The sequence below is a fragment of the Lichtheimia ornata genome, assembly GCF_029851405.1.
Source record: "Lichtheimia ornata isolate CBS 291.66 chromosome Unknown scaffold00063, whole genome shotgun sequence".
NCBI classification, from domain to species: Eukaryota; Fungi; Mucoromycota; class Mucoromycetes; order Mucorales; family Lichtheimiaceae; genus Lichtheimia; species Lichtheimia ornata.
Window position 1 is genome coordinate 17010 of NW_026695383.1, and position 18000 is coordinate 35009.

The 18000-nt window shown below is 44.1% G+C and overlaps 6 protein-coding genes across 6 annotated transcripts; 2 read left to right on the forward strand and 4 right to left on the reverse strand.

Annotated features, from left to right (window-relative positions):
• Positions 1-949: 949 nt before the first annotated feature.
• On the reverse strand, positions 950-1387 carry O0I10_009991 (uncharacterized protein; the record flags this gene model as incomplete). Its single annotated transcript, XM_058489975.1, has 1 exon — positions 950-1387. The coding sequence occupies one exon, from the start codon at positions 1385-1387 to the stop codon at positions 950-952; it is 438 nt and encodes a 145-aa protein (XP_058339210.1).
• A 605-nt stretch (positions 1388-1992) lies between these two features.
• O0I10_009992 (uncharacterized protein) lies at positions 1993-2883 on the reverse strand (the record flags this gene model as incomplete). The annotated part of the gene is made up of 1 exon (XM_058489976.1): positions 1993-2883. The coding sequence occupies one exon, from the start codon at positions 2881-2883 to the stop codon at positions 1993-1995; it is 891 nt and encodes a 296-aa protein (XP_058339211.1).
• Positions 2884-3025: 142 nt separating this feature from the next.
• On the reverse strand, positions 3026-4036 carry O0I10_009993 (uncharacterized protein; the record flags this gene model as incomplete). Its single annotated transcript, XM_058489977.1, has 2 exons — positions 3026-3282; positions 3352-4036. The coding sequence occupies 2 exons, from the start codon at positions 4034-4036 to the stop codon at positions 3026-3028; spliced, it is 942 nt and encodes a 313-aa protein (XP_058339212.1).
• Positions 4037-4491: 455 nt separating this feature from the next.
• O0I10_009994 (uncharacterized protein) lies at positions 4492-6369 on the forward strand (the record flags this gene model as incomplete). Its single annotated transcript, XM_058489978.1, has 2 exons — positions 4492-5191; positions 5264-6369. The coding sequence occupies 2 exons, from the start codon at positions 4492-4494 to the stop codon at positions 6367-6369; spliced, it is 1806 nt and encodes a 601-aa protein (XP_058339213.1).
• Positions 6370-10604: 4235 nt separating this feature from the next.
• O0I10_009995 (uncharacterized protein) lies at positions 10605-12795 on the reverse strand (the record flags this gene model as incomplete). Its single annotated transcript, XM_058489979.1, has 4 exons — positions 10605-11509; positions 11562-11700; positions 11770-11891; positions 12750-12795. The coding sequence occupies 4 exons, from the start codon at positions 12793-12795 to the stop codon at positions 10605-10607; spliced, it is 1212 nt and encodes a 403-aa protein (XP_058339214.1).
• A 1584-nt stretch (positions 12796-14379) lies between these two features.
• O0I10_009996 (uncharacterized protein) lies at positions 14380-15132 on the forward strand (the record flags this gene model as incomplete). Its single annotated transcript, XM_058489980.1, has 1 exon — positions 14380-15132. One exon carries the CDS (start codon positions 14380-14382, stop codon positions 15130-15132), a length of 753 nt encoding a protein of 250 aa, XP_058339215.1.
• Between the last annotated feature and the right edge of the window lie 2868 nt (positions 15133-18000).

The following is an 18000-nucleotide window of genomic DNA, read 5'->3' on the forward strand; positions in this document are numbered from 1 at the left end:
TGGATGGCAATGGAAGCTTGAAACATGGGTAGATCGCGCGCGTACTTGTTGTAGCTGGAAGTGTCGCCATTAACCACCTGTTCACCCATCTAGATGTTGCATTAAGGAGAGTGGAAGGAGTTAATGAGCTGTAGTTCGTTAATGGAGAGTGGCTCACCTTGAATGTGTAAAGTGGGAGTGGAGAAGGTGAAGGTGTGTTCTTTTTGGTTCCCCTTGTCCTGGATACAGACACCCCGCTTCCCATAGTTACTCTTGTGAATGCATGCACACCTATCTACCTCGATCAGTATGAATAGCTACTAATCCCTTGTTATGTATCTCTGTGACAAAAAGTGACACCAGCCTTGGTTATGAAGCCAAACTCCTGAACTTGGAGCAGCCAATGTGTAATCCTGCATCAAACATGGACGTGTAAACACTCGAAGATGATATGCATGTATGAATCCATTGACTCTATCATCATGAATAGCTTCCTCATCAATCGAATTTTGTGTATGAAGAACCAACACTCCCCAAAATTACATACCATCATCATCCATTTATGCAACCTGTCAGCAACACGTGTAACCTATTTCACCTTCTCCGTCAGTCCGACTACTCTTACACAGCATGACAACATGTATCCTAAATGAATAAAAGCTACACTAAAGTGTAAATTTTTTAAGATGCTACCATTTGGGAAATGTGATATTAAACATAGTCATCAGCACTCATCCATCCAAAGTAAAGGGCCACCAACACGATACATAGTCATCCACTTTTAAATACAAAACGATTTACAGGCAACTGGTATCTTATAATGCTTCAGAGAAACAAAGAGTGCTATGCTTTAATCATCATCATCGTCATCAAAATCGATATACAGCATACAAGCAACGTCTAATGGTAGTCATTTAACCAAAGAAGAAACCAGTATCTCGTACTTTAAGGGCCACCAAAAACGTTGCAGTTAATAGATTTCGGTCTCTTTACCAGAAGGGTAACGAGTAGTACCAGTGATCGTGCCCCTACCGGAAGTTGCTCCACCATTAGAAGATGTACCACTACCAGAAGCTGCTCCATTACTAGTGGTTTTGCCACCACCAACACCAGGAATACTTCCAGCAGCTCCAGCAACAGTGCCAGCAGCTTGAGCAACTTGATCAGCCACTAGTTTACCACTTGTGTATTGATCACTAGCAGCAGCTGGTTCAGCGACTTTCGAATCAGAACTAGATCCTGGTTCTATTCCTGTATCACCAGGTTTTGGATTGGCACCATGTTGTCCCGTTTTCTTGCCAAGGTCTTTTACGCTGCTGTGAGTCCCTCTCAGTGGTACGGCATTTGCTGTATGCATATGGATGGCAATGAGAAAAACGGCAATGAAAAGCACTGTAAGGAAACGCATGATATCTTGAAAGATGAAGAACGCCAAGAACACTGAGATCCTATGGAAGATGGGCCTTTTTAGATGCTGTGAGCAGAATGCATGAGAAGTCGATAATATGATGTATTCGCATATGTTATTTTGGATCATCATCTCATAGCATGCACCATCATGCTGTTTACTTTTCTCTCATCTTCTATCACAAAATGGCGTATATGCAGGAATCGTACGCATTAGCGTTGGCGAAACACCCCCTTCATTCGATCCTTATATGCTGTGTGTCGATCAGCTGCTACTGATTTAGGCAGCTTGTGCATCATAAAAGCATTTTTTGTAGATCCCACATTACACTTCTTCCACGCCCCTTGTACTGGTAGTATGCTTTTAAAATAGGATGATGAGCCAACAATACATAGATTCAATCCATACATCCCAGCTGTCGAGCCTAAAATGTATGCCATGTAACTCCTGGATCAAGGGACACATGTAAATAATACAGCACCAGCTACTCTGTATGAGAGAAAAAGCCATTGCATGGTTGTAAATAATCATGTACATTCAACCGGGCGATTGATCACCCCTACCCTGACCCATGCCATGAAACACTCCTTTAGCTTGTATAACAATTAAGCATACCAGTTACTATGTAGTACAGTAACAAGCAGGCTATCTAACATCTCCTTGACATCATTTGGTAATTCTGCATCGGTTACTTTTAGCGTCTTTAGTCGTTTGCATGTCAAAAGGCTAAACAAGGACTCATTTGAAGCGTGACAACGATTGATAGAAAGGGTGGTAAGGTTGGGGAATAATCGTATCTTGTAAATCAATGGGGAGGGAATTCCAGCATCACAAGACAATGACAAACGTTCCAAATTTGGGCATCCTTGAGCGAGCTTTTCAATCGATAAATCATCCATTGTAACCTTTTCAACGAAGCAAATGTTGAGATCTTGTAGCTGTGATAGCCGATATAATGTAGGGAGCAAGCTGGCTACAACATCAGCTGAGTTACCAGTAATGCTCAATTTCCTCAATGATGATTCTTCCCCCAAGGTCGCATGATGATCCAAAAAGTCAACAAAGGCGGCGGAACATGGCCCATAGGTCAACTCTTTCAGGTGTTCAAGATTCTTCATTGCTCGGCATACGTCTGAGTCATCTTCGTGAAGGTATGAAAGTGACAATTTTTGTACGTTGGGTGCAATGTTGATGAACCATGCAAAATCATCCATGCCAGAATCAGGCTCGTTATGGTGCAATTCAAGTGTCGTCACGTGGTCCAATGGTACATCCTGCGATATGGCAGGTGCCTCACCCCTAATCATTCCTGTAAACTGAACATGTCGCAGCGTATGGCGATGTGTACTGATCACCGAAACAAGACCATCGGCATAAAAGTTGCTCTGGATAGGATTAATTTTCAACGCCTGCAATCCGGATTGATCCGCTTGATAAGCCAATTCATTCCCAATAATCCTTTCATTGTCGACCATGCTATCATCATCGTTGTCCATGGGATTATTGACGCCGCGGTATATAAGGGTGCGTAGTAATGGGCAATATTCATGGATCACACCAAGCGCTCGTGACTCCAAGCACTGTGCTAGCGCCAAATGCTCCAATGATGGAAATCGACTCAAAAGAGCTGTCAATTTTTCATGTCCGTGTTGGAGGCGTATCTTCGATAATCAACTTTTTGACCTTTGGGTAACTTTTATCAGGTAGCGCGCTACCACGTGTAGTAATCCAATTTGATTGCAACGAGACCAAGTTTGGACAATATGTCAATAGCACCGATAATGGAATCCAATCTAGTATTAAGGTGTTGTCCAGAATCAAGATGACATCCTCCAATGTATGACCCACGTGTAGAAATAGCTCGGATAGTGCTGCACAGTGACTCGAGAATATCACTACACGATGAAGATGTTTAACAAGGGTACTCCAAGTTTTTGCAGCTCACATAAGAACATTATACTTACATTGAACATCCAATGACCGTAAGCAATTGAACCTTGTAGTCAAGAAGAACCCAAATGGAAATCCTTCAAATTCGCGTAAGCTGAGATGTCCGATATGCTGTGAGTATTCAGTGATCTTGACGAGTGATCGTTCATTAATACCCTCATGCGCATTACATTGTAGCATTGTTGATTGCAAAGCTCGTTCACGCCAGGTCTTGCATACATGCAAATAGGAAAAGGCATCATTGGATGGAATGGTCATTTCACGTGGTATAATATGGGATGATACAATGTCAAAGGGCAATTTGCTGATAAAGTCGATACGCATAGAGAGTCGTTTAGTGGCATCTTGTCGAGCTGATTGGAGTCGTTGATGATGGGTGGGATCAGATACGATTTTGAGGCCATGATTCAAGACGTGTATGGCTTGTTGTTGATAGCCATAATGCATGTAAAGGTATCCTGCAGCATAGTATCCAAGTGATGACAGGGGTGCTAATGCTTGTATGGCAGTCGCGTCTTGTAATGCCTTGTGGAACTGCGCACACGCTGACAGCGCCATGGCTCTATCATAGAGAAGCTCAACTTGGCGATCCACGCATTGCTGCAACTCGATCGAGGATTGGGTAATGGTGCTGTTGTGATTCTTGTGCTTGACAGAGACAATGGGTTCATTGTATAGCTGCTGGGACCACTTGGTCATGTTGTTGAAGAGTGTCGGCGAGGCAGAGAGATAGCAGTAATCTGCTCATGGTGATGGCGACGTGTAAATATAGATAGACAAACCCAGTTGAGTTGCACAGGAAGGCTGAGCCAGCAATCCACAATGCTACATGCATACCATCCATAGGTCGAGGTCATAGTATATAGCATAAGGTAGTAGTAGTAGCAATGACATCATGCATGCATACATTTATGACATTCAATAAAAAGGCGATTGGTGGCATCACGTACATGCAACACAATGGCGATGATGATTGAGATGATCACACAATATTTATTGTGAAGCTATATAGTTTAGACACCAGGTTGATAAATGGTAGACGTATCGTTGCTATGTAGGCTAAAAATGTTGTCAAGGAAATTGTCGGTCTCCAGGACAATCTTTCGGGGTAACCTCCTTGTCACTCTTTTACCCAGCCCACAACCTGAGCGGCCATGACATGGGATGCCGGCAAACAGCTTTTGGAAACGTTGGCATCAGCAGCAGCCAAAGGACATCATGAGCAAGTCTTAGAGGAATCGACAGCAGCTTGTAACCAATTGGTCCAGCTTTATATGGGCTTCCTTGATTTGCGTTCCAAAACACGAGCGATCCGAGGCGAGTTTGACACAGCACTTGACGACGCAGCTACAATGCAGCAATTGGCTCCAGCATCAGCCTTGGGTTATTTGCGTGGTGGGTACGTGTATGATATGCGTGGATTACGGCGGGAAGCGATACGCGTGTATGACGAAGGGCTGAACCATGTCTCGATGGACGATCCAGCATACCAGCTTGTTGTCAACGCCAAATCATCATCAGAGGAAGCTCTCAATCATCGCTTTGATATCTTGGATAAACTATCACCGGATCTCCTCATGAATATTGTACCGCGTTTTGTGGGCAACGATCCATTGTCAAGTGATGAAGAGTATCCCTACTTGAACGTATCCAAGAGATGGCATCATCTTATTCCGCCAATCGCCAACTTTCATTTTATTATCAAGCAGCCTAAGACCTTGGATCAGGGACATGATCACCTCGTATCAGTATCGAGACATGTGAAGACATTAACACTCCAAAGCTGCCCAAAGACCATCAATCGATTATTTCAACGAGCATCTTTTGAAGCCTTGAGCCAATTGACAATCAAAGGTACGTGATTGTAGAGGGTTGGAGAATTAGATGGATGTTGACTTACATGTGTCATATTAGATTGCACGTTAGCCAACGAGGATTCCTTCTTGCTACTATTGCGTGCACTTGGCAAAAAGCTGACGCATTTGACCATATCCAAGTTGACATTGGTATTTAACTCAAGTATCAATCTACGATGGATTTTATTGGATTGCAGCTGTCCCAACTTGAAGTCACTCGACATTTCCAACGTCAACATTGTGATCAATTCATTGCCCTTTTATCCCAAATTGGAGGAGCTTTCGATCAACAACACTAGACAAAGCTTTGGAAAAGAGGCTGCTCAGGAGCTTTTATCATGTTTCCCTTCCTTGAAGTCACTAGCGGTGGACAAGTCAGTGGACTCGAGTGTGCTTACCATGGTACAGGAAAGGTGCCCATCATTGTATGACTTATGGTTTGGATCGTTACGTGCGCCCACTTTGATGTATCATGGAAATGGAGGGCTACATGATCTCGTGCTTGATCTGGATCGAAGAAATGGGGCGAACTATGCGGGAATGGTCGGATTATTGATGAAACATTGCCAGACCTTGATGGGATGCCGGTTATACCTTGGTCCTGTTGGGCCGAACCCTGGAGTATGTGATGTTGATTTACCTTCTGATGTCAAATTCAGCCGACTACACACGTTACACATTGCATCGTTTGAACAATTAGGCTGTCAACAATGGGATACCCGCCTATTTGAGTGGATCATTCAGCATTCATCGGATATCGAAAGCATTTACTTGTATGGCGTACCAGCGATTCGACCACAAATTATACAACCTCTACGCAAGTTTACATCCTTGAAACGTGCGATGTTTCATGTGGCCAGCGATGATCAGATTGACCCTATCCTACAATTTCTTATGCACCACCAATCTCTTGGCACAATGTCGATGTTACATCAAGTGGCCTTGTCTTTCCAACTATTCACAGTTAACTCGCACAGATTGTTTTCAACATTGGCGACGCTTCCAAAATTGCAAGTATTGAGGATAGAAGTCTTTGGAAATTCTTCAGCGGTCAATGTGGCCAACTTCATAACGGCTCTTGCTCGTGGTTGTCCCAATTTGGAATACATGGACTTGATTTTCCACCAAGGCATTCAACAAGGCGTTTTGAGTAGGTCCCACTTATTAAATCGTTAAAGATATTGCAATTGTTGACAAAGGAGCTCTCTGTTGGGGATGCAGATGCATTGGCAAAATGTGGTGGATGCGAAAAAGTGAGCTTGTATGGATGTACCTTTGCTCGTGGTACAACTCCTTTGCTGCAAATCACAACTCCTACTATTACCTATAGTAGCACCAAAATTGTTCCATTCTATCTAGTATAATTTGTATATATAAACATAGATCATTGTATGAAATTATGGAAGCCGCTGCACATGATGAATAATAATTCGTTCGCCCTACTATGCACAAGAAGGAAAGAGGAATGAGCTAGCTTAGTCCAAGTATGTAGGTACGCAATACGCAATGCATCCAGCTGCTGCATGGTCGTCTTCATCCATCGTGGTCGCCGTGGTCAAGGGAACCATCCAAAATACATAAAAGAAAAATGGGACCTTGCACGCTTCCTCTAGATGTCAACGAGATAATCATCATTTGTCAAGAGAAAGGTAAACCACTCTTGTCTGTGTCGTTGTCGTTACCAATGTTGTTGTGGACATCGTTGTAGTTGTCATCGTCGCCTCCACAAATAAAAGAAAGCAAATACGCAGACATCATGGGATCAAATCACCATCGATGATGCCATCACTTTCATAGCGCCAGGGCTCACTTTTGTTTCTATTCATCCTCTACAACAAAGAAAGAATGATTCCCCTTACCAACCCTCAAAGAATAGCCACCAACATGCATCACGTGAAAGCATAGCGATACGACGATCCAATCTCGCTTTATGACCTTCAATTTCTATTCCCCCCTTCAATCCAGAGACTAACCAAGTGATCCACACCTTGCCCATATGAGCTGATAGTATCATACTCCAGATATTACGTTGAATCCAATTTTCATTTAATGAAAAAGTCGAAGGAGGTTGTGTGCATGTCTATCGAGTACATATGATAAAGGAACAGGGTGCATCGCGTAGAGGGATAATGGTGTCATTGTATTCCTGGTTGCTGCTGTCATAGCCATCCTTCATCCAGGATTCGAACTAGCTGCTGCATGCATATCATCCATTGCTGTAGAACACCCTTCATCAAAGAGAAAAGAACTTTTGTCGATCCCACTCAATCCATTCATCATCCTCATCCGTATCCAAGTGATATGATTCATCCCTCCCAGCTGACGGCGGGACAAGTAACCAAAGCAACATTCCAGTATTTCTTTCTGATCACTGCACTTGATTGCATACATCCATCCATCATAACCATTGCCGTCTAACATGTTGATTGAAAGAGCCATGTGATCCCTGCTGATACGCTTCCTTTTCCATCCAGCTGCTGATTGACCATTTTCCATCGCAGCTCAACAAAGATTGCTTGTAGTGAGGTGTACTTGGTAGCTGATATGGCATCATCCACAAAGAAGTCGTTTGTACTGAAGCAAGTTGTTACACGTAAATAATGCTGGTTCTCGATGATGGCGATCTGCTGTCAACGTGAAAAGGATGTAAGGCTGCAAGTGAATACACTGCTTGAGACAATAAAGACCTTTGCTAATAGCAGCTGCTGTTAAGTTTGTTTGTGGCAGAGGAGCGTGCAAGAGTGTGTGTTGTAGTAGAGTGAAAAGACTGCGAGTGCTGTTTGAGACAATGGAGTAAAGACCTTGCTAATGGCAGCTGCTGTTACGATTGGTTGTGGCAGAGGAATGTGCAAGACAGCGTACTTACAAGAAGGAGTGCGTTGTAGTGGGGTACATACGCCATGGACCTGCCATTCAGGCAAAGGCATTTGGGTCAAGGCATTCGTAGCGTTGACATGATGGGTTGAAGCAGGACAATCGTTCGCAGGTGGTAGTTGTATACTTTAATGGGCCAATAGTTGAGAATGGGAGGAAGAGGGAATAAAGTGGGCGTGGAAGAAGTGGAAATTAAATAGGGCGGACACCTCTTGTATAAATGCATGTACCCTGTACATCAAACCTTGATATTGAGATTACCCCTCTCGAACCTGAAACTTTAACACGAGGTGCTTTTGAACATGCTGATCACGTTGATTGAAAAAAGACCTCATGTTTCATTACAAGAAATAGAATGGGAGGGTATTTTGTGGGTTTACTATGTAAGGCGGAAATGGAGGTCAGCCCCAGATTCATGTTTTATGGAAATAGTACGTATTACCTTGGGATTCCCCATCTGTAACCTGAAACTTTGTCAGAAGGTTCGCTGAGACCTGCTGATCAACTTCATTCATTTAAAAGTCGCAGACTTCATTATGAAGATTTAAAATGCGGGGTGGTCCAAATGGTAGATGACGTGAACAAAAGAGCGGACGGCCCACCGCCCCGAAGTCGCCCACCTCCAACTTGAAAATGGGTCAGAAGGGTGCTCCGAGCATGCTGATCAACATTTTTGTAATAAAAACTTCACGCTTCATTTGAAAATTTGGAATGAGAGCGTCCAAAAGTTTGAAAGACGGAGACATTCGCAGGGTCTGTCTTTCAAGAATTGATACATTCTCTGTTTGGGCGTAGCTCACTCAAATCAGCTCGGATCAAGACACTTGAATCATGGAAATGCATGTCTGGAGCAGGAGCATCGTTCCCATCGCGTAGATTTTGAAACAATGCTGATTGGATAAAAGTGGCTGTTAGCTGCCAATGTATGACTTGAAAATGAGCTATGCGTACCTGTCATGCATTGTCCCTGAGGACCGGACTTTTTAGCTGAATTACCCAAAGAGGTCCTTCGGCATCTTTGGCTCTCCAGGGTCTAGCTACTTGGCAATGAACAAAGACCACTTCTCATATAGCATCACGCTTACAAACATAAAGGTGCCTGTATCTTTAAACTTTACAATGAAACGTGGGGTTTTTATTAGAGCAATGGGCTCGGCTTGGCCAACAGCACCTTGTGTGAAAGTTTCAAGTTCATCGTGGCTAATCCCAGATTTCGCAATGTCGCCACCAGCCAAACTGGATCCAGGGGTCGACCTCTTCGACGACGACGACCAAAAAATATTTTTTGGGCTGTTTGCGACATTGAACGCGAAACTTTCACACAAGGTGCTGTTGGCCAAGCCGAGCACATTGCTCTAATAAAAACCCCACGTTTCATTGTAAAGTTTAGAGATACAGGCGTCTTTATGTTTTACCTATGCTGTAAGCGTGATGGAGTTGCTTTTTCCTAGTGGATGGCGTCGGCTGCATTAACGGAAAGATGGAGAGCTGAGTGAAACCGCACGTGGTGGTTACACAGACACGTCCTTGACAGGTTGCTACACAGATGGATGATGATGATGATTACCTTTTGTGAAGGTACGTAAGTAAAACAGCATCCAACCATGAAGGTGTGTCAAGGTATGTATCACTTTTACATGTAGGAGAAGGTCGAGCTGCATAAACCAATTTGTATATGTAAAAAGATACGTATACATATTGAATGAGCCACTCCTCCTGAAACTCAATGGAGGGATCTCTTCACTTTTTCTCTTCTCAAGCTCATCCCACTTCCCACTCCTCCTTATCGCATCACAAAAGCCATGTACTTCTTGCATGACCGATAACCGGACCACCTTTATTATTCCATCTTCGAAGCAATAGTATGTAATCCACAAGCTAGCAAAGTCCAAGCGTGTAATAAACAAACAATGCTTTATTTCATCTAACTATCTTGCTACATTGCCACAACCATCGTCGTAGTCGTCGTCCGTCATCGTTCGTACTCGTACTCGTGCTCGCCAGTAGGCGTCAATCTCATCGTCACCCAATATCCAAAAAATACACAAGTTGAAAAGAATGGGATCTTGCGGGCTTCCTTTTGAATCTCGTTGTCGTCATCATTGTCATTGTTGTGAATGTGGTAATCATCGTAATCGTCGTCTCTACAAATAAGAAAACAGGCAAGTTAGACCATCTGGTACCGGATTGATGACGATTTGGATACCGTTAGGCGATCCTCTCTAAGGAAGAAAGCAAATCAGAAGGAATTCACAAACCAAATCATCATCATATGAGCAACGTCGGGCGATCCCTTATTCTTGAGAAAGCACTGAACGAATTACGAAAGGCCAATTCAATCCATGGCAAGGAAGGATTCATTTACGTAGAGTCCAGCCTCATCGTTATCCTCATACATCCTCTCCAAGAAAGAATGATCCCCAATCCTTCCAATCATTTCCCACCTCTTGAAAAGAAACCCTCAAGGGAAAGACGAGCCTATCACGAGAAGAGCGTGCTGGTTCGCACTGATGTCAACACATTCACAGCCGGGGCGACTACAAGTTCAAATTGCATTTATTAAGGTGGCAACTCATGGGCAGTACAACAAACTTGAATTCAAGAATGCGCGAACGTAACTTCATGGAAGGCAAGTCGGCCATGACCTTTGCTTGAATTGTGGGTGTGTGTGCATTGGGGTCTTGGACATTGAACGCTAATCGAATATACCTTTCTTGGGCACGTTCCAAATGCTTGATATTGGTGGTGTGTGCGATGGCAAGGCCATATTCAATGACTGGACGAATGAACGTACGATACAGCCTAAGAGATACGCCAAGACCAAACGCGTACTTGTGTGCACCAAGATTGTGGAGCAGACCCATTGCTTGAACACCCTTTGTTGCTGAAGCTTGCACCGTTCGAGTGACATCAATGCCTTTGCCTGTGAAAATGATACCAAGATACTTGAAGTACGTGACTCTTTGCAGTTCTTGACCGTATAAACGATATCTTGAGGAAGAACTTGCATTAAGGATGGTACATTTAGGTGGGCTCCAGCGATAACCATACCGTTCAGAATGAAGTTGTGCCAGCACAAGCAACATCCTTACTTCGGCTGTTGTACCAATGATTGCGACATCATCTGCATAAAACAGGATATTGGTGGTGATACGTTGGTATGTGCGACGAGCGGGATCCCTCAATGTGTGGTGATCAAAATCTTGCAATTGAAATTCACTCACATCATTGGTTGCCACTGTAGAGACCAAGAGAGATGGTGATGCTTGATATTCGCTGCTTTCCAAGCCAAGGCGTAATTGACGAGGGAGACTATCGATGAACACCGCATACAGGATGGGACTCAGGATTGATCCTTGCAACACACCTCGACGTGGACGTATCGTACGAGACTCGTAATCTGACTCGTAATCTGGGGCGACTACAAGCTGTTGCAAATCCCCTTTTACATCAACACGGTGACCATGCTCTTCCAAAAACCCATCGTCATCGACCCATCAACTCAAACGCAGGCCAATAGAGCCCTGGACGCGTTCCAAGATGATTTTCCAACAAATGGCCACTTGATACAGGCTGGGACTTGAACCCAAAAAGATGATGATGCCCCAAGTTGCATTGCCTGACCAAAGAAACCTATTCAATTCATTATTAGCACACACGCACAACAAACACCCTTTTCATTGTTTGTTTCATTGTACTTGCCTTTTCCATATACACAAAGACCTGTTGTTGTTGGTTACTGGAAACCGAAAAGCCATGGTGGGGTGTTGTTGAGCCGAAACAAAACGCCAAATCAGCCAGCACCTTGAAACCAAACTTGCCCTCTATACAAGCTAACACGTCAATGGAACCAGTTCGGCTGCAACATTGGGCTCTGAATGTACCTGTTGACACCAAGCGTAGAGCGGGAATAGCAACGAACAAGAGGAAGCAACAATATCGCCATGGCAACAACCAACCACCCACCACGCTCATTCCCTAGCCATTGGACACGCTCACTCCCTGACAATGCATGTTCAGAACTATATTAATGTCACAACCAACAACAGCACTCTTTTGTAATACATTACCTTGATCGAGATGTCGTGATGGGATAAAAGCGGAGGAGGGAGAAAGAGAAGAGAAGCGTTGTCTCAAGTCGTGGAGCTGCCGTGCCCATATTTAAATCCCCTACTGCTATTACACTGAGGCCACTCAATTACCCTATAGACATTCACCCATCATGATCACCACCCTCACGATTGACATTAGGTACACGTAAATAAAAGAAATGATCCTCACGTATAGTAAAAGGGTGTGTGCCATTTTACACTTTCACGATAATGATGATCCAACAACAGCCATTACCTTACTACCAGGTTAGCTCGGATCAAGAAAGTTGAAGGATGGGAATGCTGGGCTGGAGCAAGACAATTGTTCGTATGCATTGGATTGGATAACAAAGGCGAATGGGAGGAATGGGCTGCTAGCTGGCACTTTACAAATAACTTTCAAAATGATTTTTCTCATATCGGGCGATACTTCTGTGTTTGAGCGTTTTTCAGTCAAATCCTTTCGGATCACGAAAGTTGAAGGATGGGGATGATGGGCTGGAGTAGGAGAATCGTTCACACGCATTGGATTGGGAAACAAAGGTGATTGGGAGGAATGGGCTATCAAGTGGCAGTTTACAAATAACTTACCAATTTGATTCTTCTGATATTGGATGATGTTTCTGTGTTTGAGCATTTTTCAGTCAAATATCATCGGATCAAGAAAGTTGAAGGATGGAGATGATGTGCTGGAGCAGGACAATCGTTCACATGCATTGGATTGGACAACAATGGAGAATAGGAGGACTAAGGTTATTAGCTGGCATTTTAAACTATTCCTAAATAGTGTACAAGAATCATGCATCGCCTGTGCTGAACGACTCAAGTTATACAAACACGCCCTCTGCATCTTTTGCTCTATTATAGTCATACTACTTTACATTAAACAAAGACCACTTCTCATATAGCATCACGCTTACAACATAGTAAAAACATAAAGGTGCATGTATCTCCGAACTTTACAATCAAACGTGGGGTTTTTTTTAGAGCAATGTGCTCGGCTTGGTCAACTGCACCTTGGGTGCCAGTTTCACGATCAAGCTTGCCAATCCCAGATTTCGCAATGTCGCTACCAGCCAAACTGGATCTGGGGGTCGACCTCTTCGACGACGACGACCAAAAAAATATTTTTTGGGCTAGTTGCGACATTGAACGTGAAACTTTCACACAAGGTGCTGTTGGCCAAGCCGAGCCCATTGCTCTAATAAAAACGCCATGTTTCATTGTAAAGTTTGGAGATACAGGCACCTTTATGTTTGTAAGCGTGATGCTATAAGAAGAGTGGTCTTTGTTCATTGTCAAGTAGGTGGACCCTGGCAGAGCAAAAGATGCAGAAGGACCTCTTTGGGTAACTCAGCTACTTTGCATGAAAGAAAGGGTCAATGTATAATTACTTTATAGATCATCTAGGAACAGGCATGTATTGCTAGCTAACGGCCACTTTTATCCAGTCATCATTGTCGCGAGATTCACTGCATGGGAACGATGCCCCTGCTCTAGACATTCATTTCCATGATTAAAGTAGGTTGATCCGAGCTGATTTGTCTGAGCTGCGGTCAAAGAGAGATTACATCACTCTGCACATAAAGCACGCTCGATGTAGCTCAACCGATGTAATCTTGTGTGAGCGTAACTCAACCAAATCAGCTCGGATCAACCTACTTTAATCATGGAAATGAATGTCTAGAGCAGGAGCATCGTCCACCTACAATAGAAGGCAGAAAAGTTGGGAATGCACAAAAGTGGCTATTGGCTGCCAATGTATGACATAAAAGTGAGGGTTGCGTACCTATCATGCATTGTCCCGGAAGTCCTGACTTTTTAGCCGAGTTACCCAAAGAGGCCCTTCTGCATCTTTGGGTCTCCAGAGTCTAGCTACTTGACAATGAACAAAGACCACCCTTCATATAGCATCACGCTTACAGCATAGTGAAAACAGAAAGACAGTCATATCTCTAAACTTTACAATGAAACGTGGGTTCTTTAATAGAACAACATGCTCGGCGGGGTGAAAGCGATCTTGTGTCAAAGTATGAAGTCCATCGTGGCCATTCCCAGTTGTATCTCGTTCCTAACACAACCCCCGTTGGTTCCGCTTCAACTCGTTCAGATGTGGTTGGTCTACCCAAACCGCGCTTTATTTTCAGATATAATAAAAAACAAAATTTTTCTCTATGAACCTCTTTAGATCTTCTCAAGCCGCGCATCGTGGTATTTGGTTATGAATCTTAATGAGCTATCCCAACAGCAACTGGCATCCATCCTACGATCCACAGCAGGAACAAAGGATGATCCTCTACCGCTCCCAGAACCAATCATCGACGAATTGGAACAACTTAACGAGGAAGACTGTGCGACCCTGGTCCACAAATTTCCCAAAGCCCTCTTACACTATGAAGGACAAAGCTGGACCCAATGTGGTGCGATCAATTCTATCTTCATGGACCGAATCAAGAGGTTCAAGATGGATGGCAAACAAGTCGTCCAAGCAAAATACAAAGACAGCGAGCGATTGCGAACAGCAGCCAGAGCCACAACAGAGCTATTCGAAGAGCTCAATGACATTATTAACAACCCCAACACTGATGTCAAAGAAGAACTTATGGGCTTACAAGAGAAAATCAAGCAATTGGCAATCTACACATTTGCAGCAGCAAAGACAATCGACATCGATGCCAAAGCCATTGCTGAAAAAGCCCTTGGACTCCACACTGACCGAACAGTCATTGACAGGGATTTGGCATTCTCATCAGAAGAAGTGGAAAAGATTCAAAAGAAGCTGTTTGAACAAAGACTCACCAGTTTGGCCACAAGACAACAATCGGGAAACGGATTCAGGGGAGGACGTGGATATGGAAGAAGCCGAGGTGTCAAGTCCTTCCCAAATCGTTACACCAATCGTCCATGGACAAACAAGTTTGCAAACCACCATTCAGACAGCACCACCACTTCCAACAACACCAACAACCAATGATCACTCCACAACCCAACATGACAACAACAGCCTATTCTGCTCCTTGCGATAGCCTACCATTGGGAGGTCGTCTCCAGTACTTTGTCCACAACTGGAAAAAGCATGTGCATCATCAATGGGCAGTATCAGTGGTCGACAAGGGTTATCAGCTACAATTGTCTCAACAACCGATCCCATGGTGGTCGGGGAAAGAGACTTTGAACGAAGCAAAGTTGCGGGAGTTGGATCCAGTGGTGAACCAATTTTTGGCGAACAAGATAATAGAGGTGGCACCGATTCAGTCACACGATTTTTTGTCCCGCTTGTTTTTGTTGCACGAGAAAACGAAGGTACGACCTATCTTGGATTGCACAAAGATCAATCAATTTATTCAACTCAATCATTTCAAGATGGAAGGCGTGCCTGCCTTGAGGGAATTGGTGGAAGAAGGCGACTATTTGGGCAAAATCGATTTGAAGGATGCGTATACGGTGGTCCCAATTGCTCAAGATTCACGAAGATATTTGACATTCAGACATCGAGGGGTGGTGTATCAGTACCGCTCCCTTCCATTTGGAGTGAGTGCAGCGCCAAGGTTGTTCACAAAGATGATGCGTTATGCGTTGGAGCCAATGAGAGAGAAGGGCATTCGCTTGGTGTATTACCTGGACGATATTTGTATCCTAGCCAAATCACGTCAACAGTTGGTGCAACATTGTACCAGGATTATGCATCATTTACAAGACCTGGGTTTTATCATCAATCACGTGAAGAGCGATACGGTACCCAAGATACAACAAGATTTTTTGGGATTCACGTTCAATACCAAGGAGATGATAATGAGAGTGCCCAAACAGAAGTTGGAGAAATTACACATGAGGATTCATCAAGCTTTGAGGAAAACATACTCGTGCAGATGGATAGCAGCTCTTTTGGGGAAAATGACTGCAACGATCCCGGCAGTAGGCGAGGCCTTGTTGCGAATTCGCTTTCTTCAGAGGGATCTAGCAAAGGCGTTACAAGGCAAACACCATCGATGGGAGAGTCCTTGTCATCTATCCGTGGAGAGCAAGAAGGAGCTGACTTGGTGGTTAGAGAGCCCTTTGACCACGAAGGGATTGCCAATCAGGCGTCAGATGGATCCAGATCCACAGGTAGTGATATACGTGGATGCATCCAATACGGGATGGGGCGTAGCAAGCGATCACGTGGAGACCCATGGCTTTTGGAGCAAGGATCAACAGACCAAATCAATCAATGTCAGGGAGTTGACGGTGATTCTTTATGCTCTATTACTCCACTTGCCAAGATACGCAAACTCACACATCCTAGTACGATCCGACAATGTCACAGCTCTCAAGTATGCAACCAAGGCGGGTGGTACAGCATCCAAGGATCTTCAACTTCTAGCCTTACGGATTCAGGAGTTATGCCACCAACATGCAGTGACCCTATCTTGTCGTCATATTCAAGGGATTACCAATACCAAGGCCGATGCTCTGAGTCGAGTTCAAGTGCCAACTTACGAGAAAACGTTGCCATGGAACCTATTTCACAAGATTCAGAAGAGATGGCCACACGTGGAATTGGTGATAGATGCATTCGCATCAATGACGTCAACTCGCCTGAAGAGGTTTTGGAGCCGTCATCACGATCCATTAGCGGAAGCAACGGATGCTTTTATCCAACAATGGCCAACGACAGGCTTGTATCTGTATCCTCCGTGGAGGTTGATTCCGAAAGTGATGAGGAAGCTGATTCGAGACAAGGTCAAGCAAGCAATAATCATCACTCCCACATGGCCGACTCAATTTTGGTGGCCAATGATGTTACAGCATACACAAACACGACCATTACGACTCAAGGAATCGAGCACCTTTTCAGTGACCGCATGGCTCTTCTCAGGCACTACCATACACAATTAGGTGTATCCGAGTCTTTGCAAAGGTTTTTGGAGGGTCATTTGCGAGAGAATACTATACGTCAATACAATGGAAAGTGGCGAATATGGGTCGAATGGTGTACAGCTCAACAGCCTCCGATTCATCCTGTTCATCCTACTGTCATTCAAGTGGTGGAATATCTCAAGGTCAACCGTGCATTCGCATCATCAAGTCTAAGACAAATGCACGCTGCCATTGCTTCGGTGTTCGATCTATATAACCCCAAACAAGCTCCATTGGCAGCACACAAGGTGGTCCAAAAGTTTTTTCAAGCCAAACAGAAGACTACGTTGGAGGTTCCTCGTTCACAGCAACCTGCTTGGGATCCAATCTTGGTACTTACGTTGTTGCGTTCATGGGGTCCTTCTGATCAACTTGATTTGCCACAATTACAGAAGAAAACGTTGATGCTTTTGGCACTTGGGACTTTTGCTAGGCCAAGGAATGAATTGGGGAACCTGCGTTATGAGGATGTTCAAGTTTGCAAGGATCCGAATACCGGTGTGGCAACAGGTGTCGAATTACTTTTCCGATGGCATAAGACTGGTTCAGCAAAGAAGAGTTTTTTGGGTGTTGTGGAAGATAAGGAACAATGTCCGGTCACGACTTTACTGTTATTCATCGACAAGACCATGCATTTGCGATCGGGTTTACCTTCCAACCATACACTTTTCTTGAAATATCTCATGAAACCAGAGAGAGTGGGTTCTGTATCGGAAAAAACTGTGGCCGAATGGATCAAGGACATGTTGGAGCAAGCAGGCATTGACATCAAGAAACATACACCTCATTCTGTGCGATCAGCAGCAAGTACCAGGGCATCCGCTCGAGGCGTTCCCAATGACAAGATTAAGGACCATGGCCATTGGAGTCGATATACAGACACATTTGAGCGTTATTACCTTCGTCCTGCGGATCCACACGCTACTTCAAGACATATTACGAC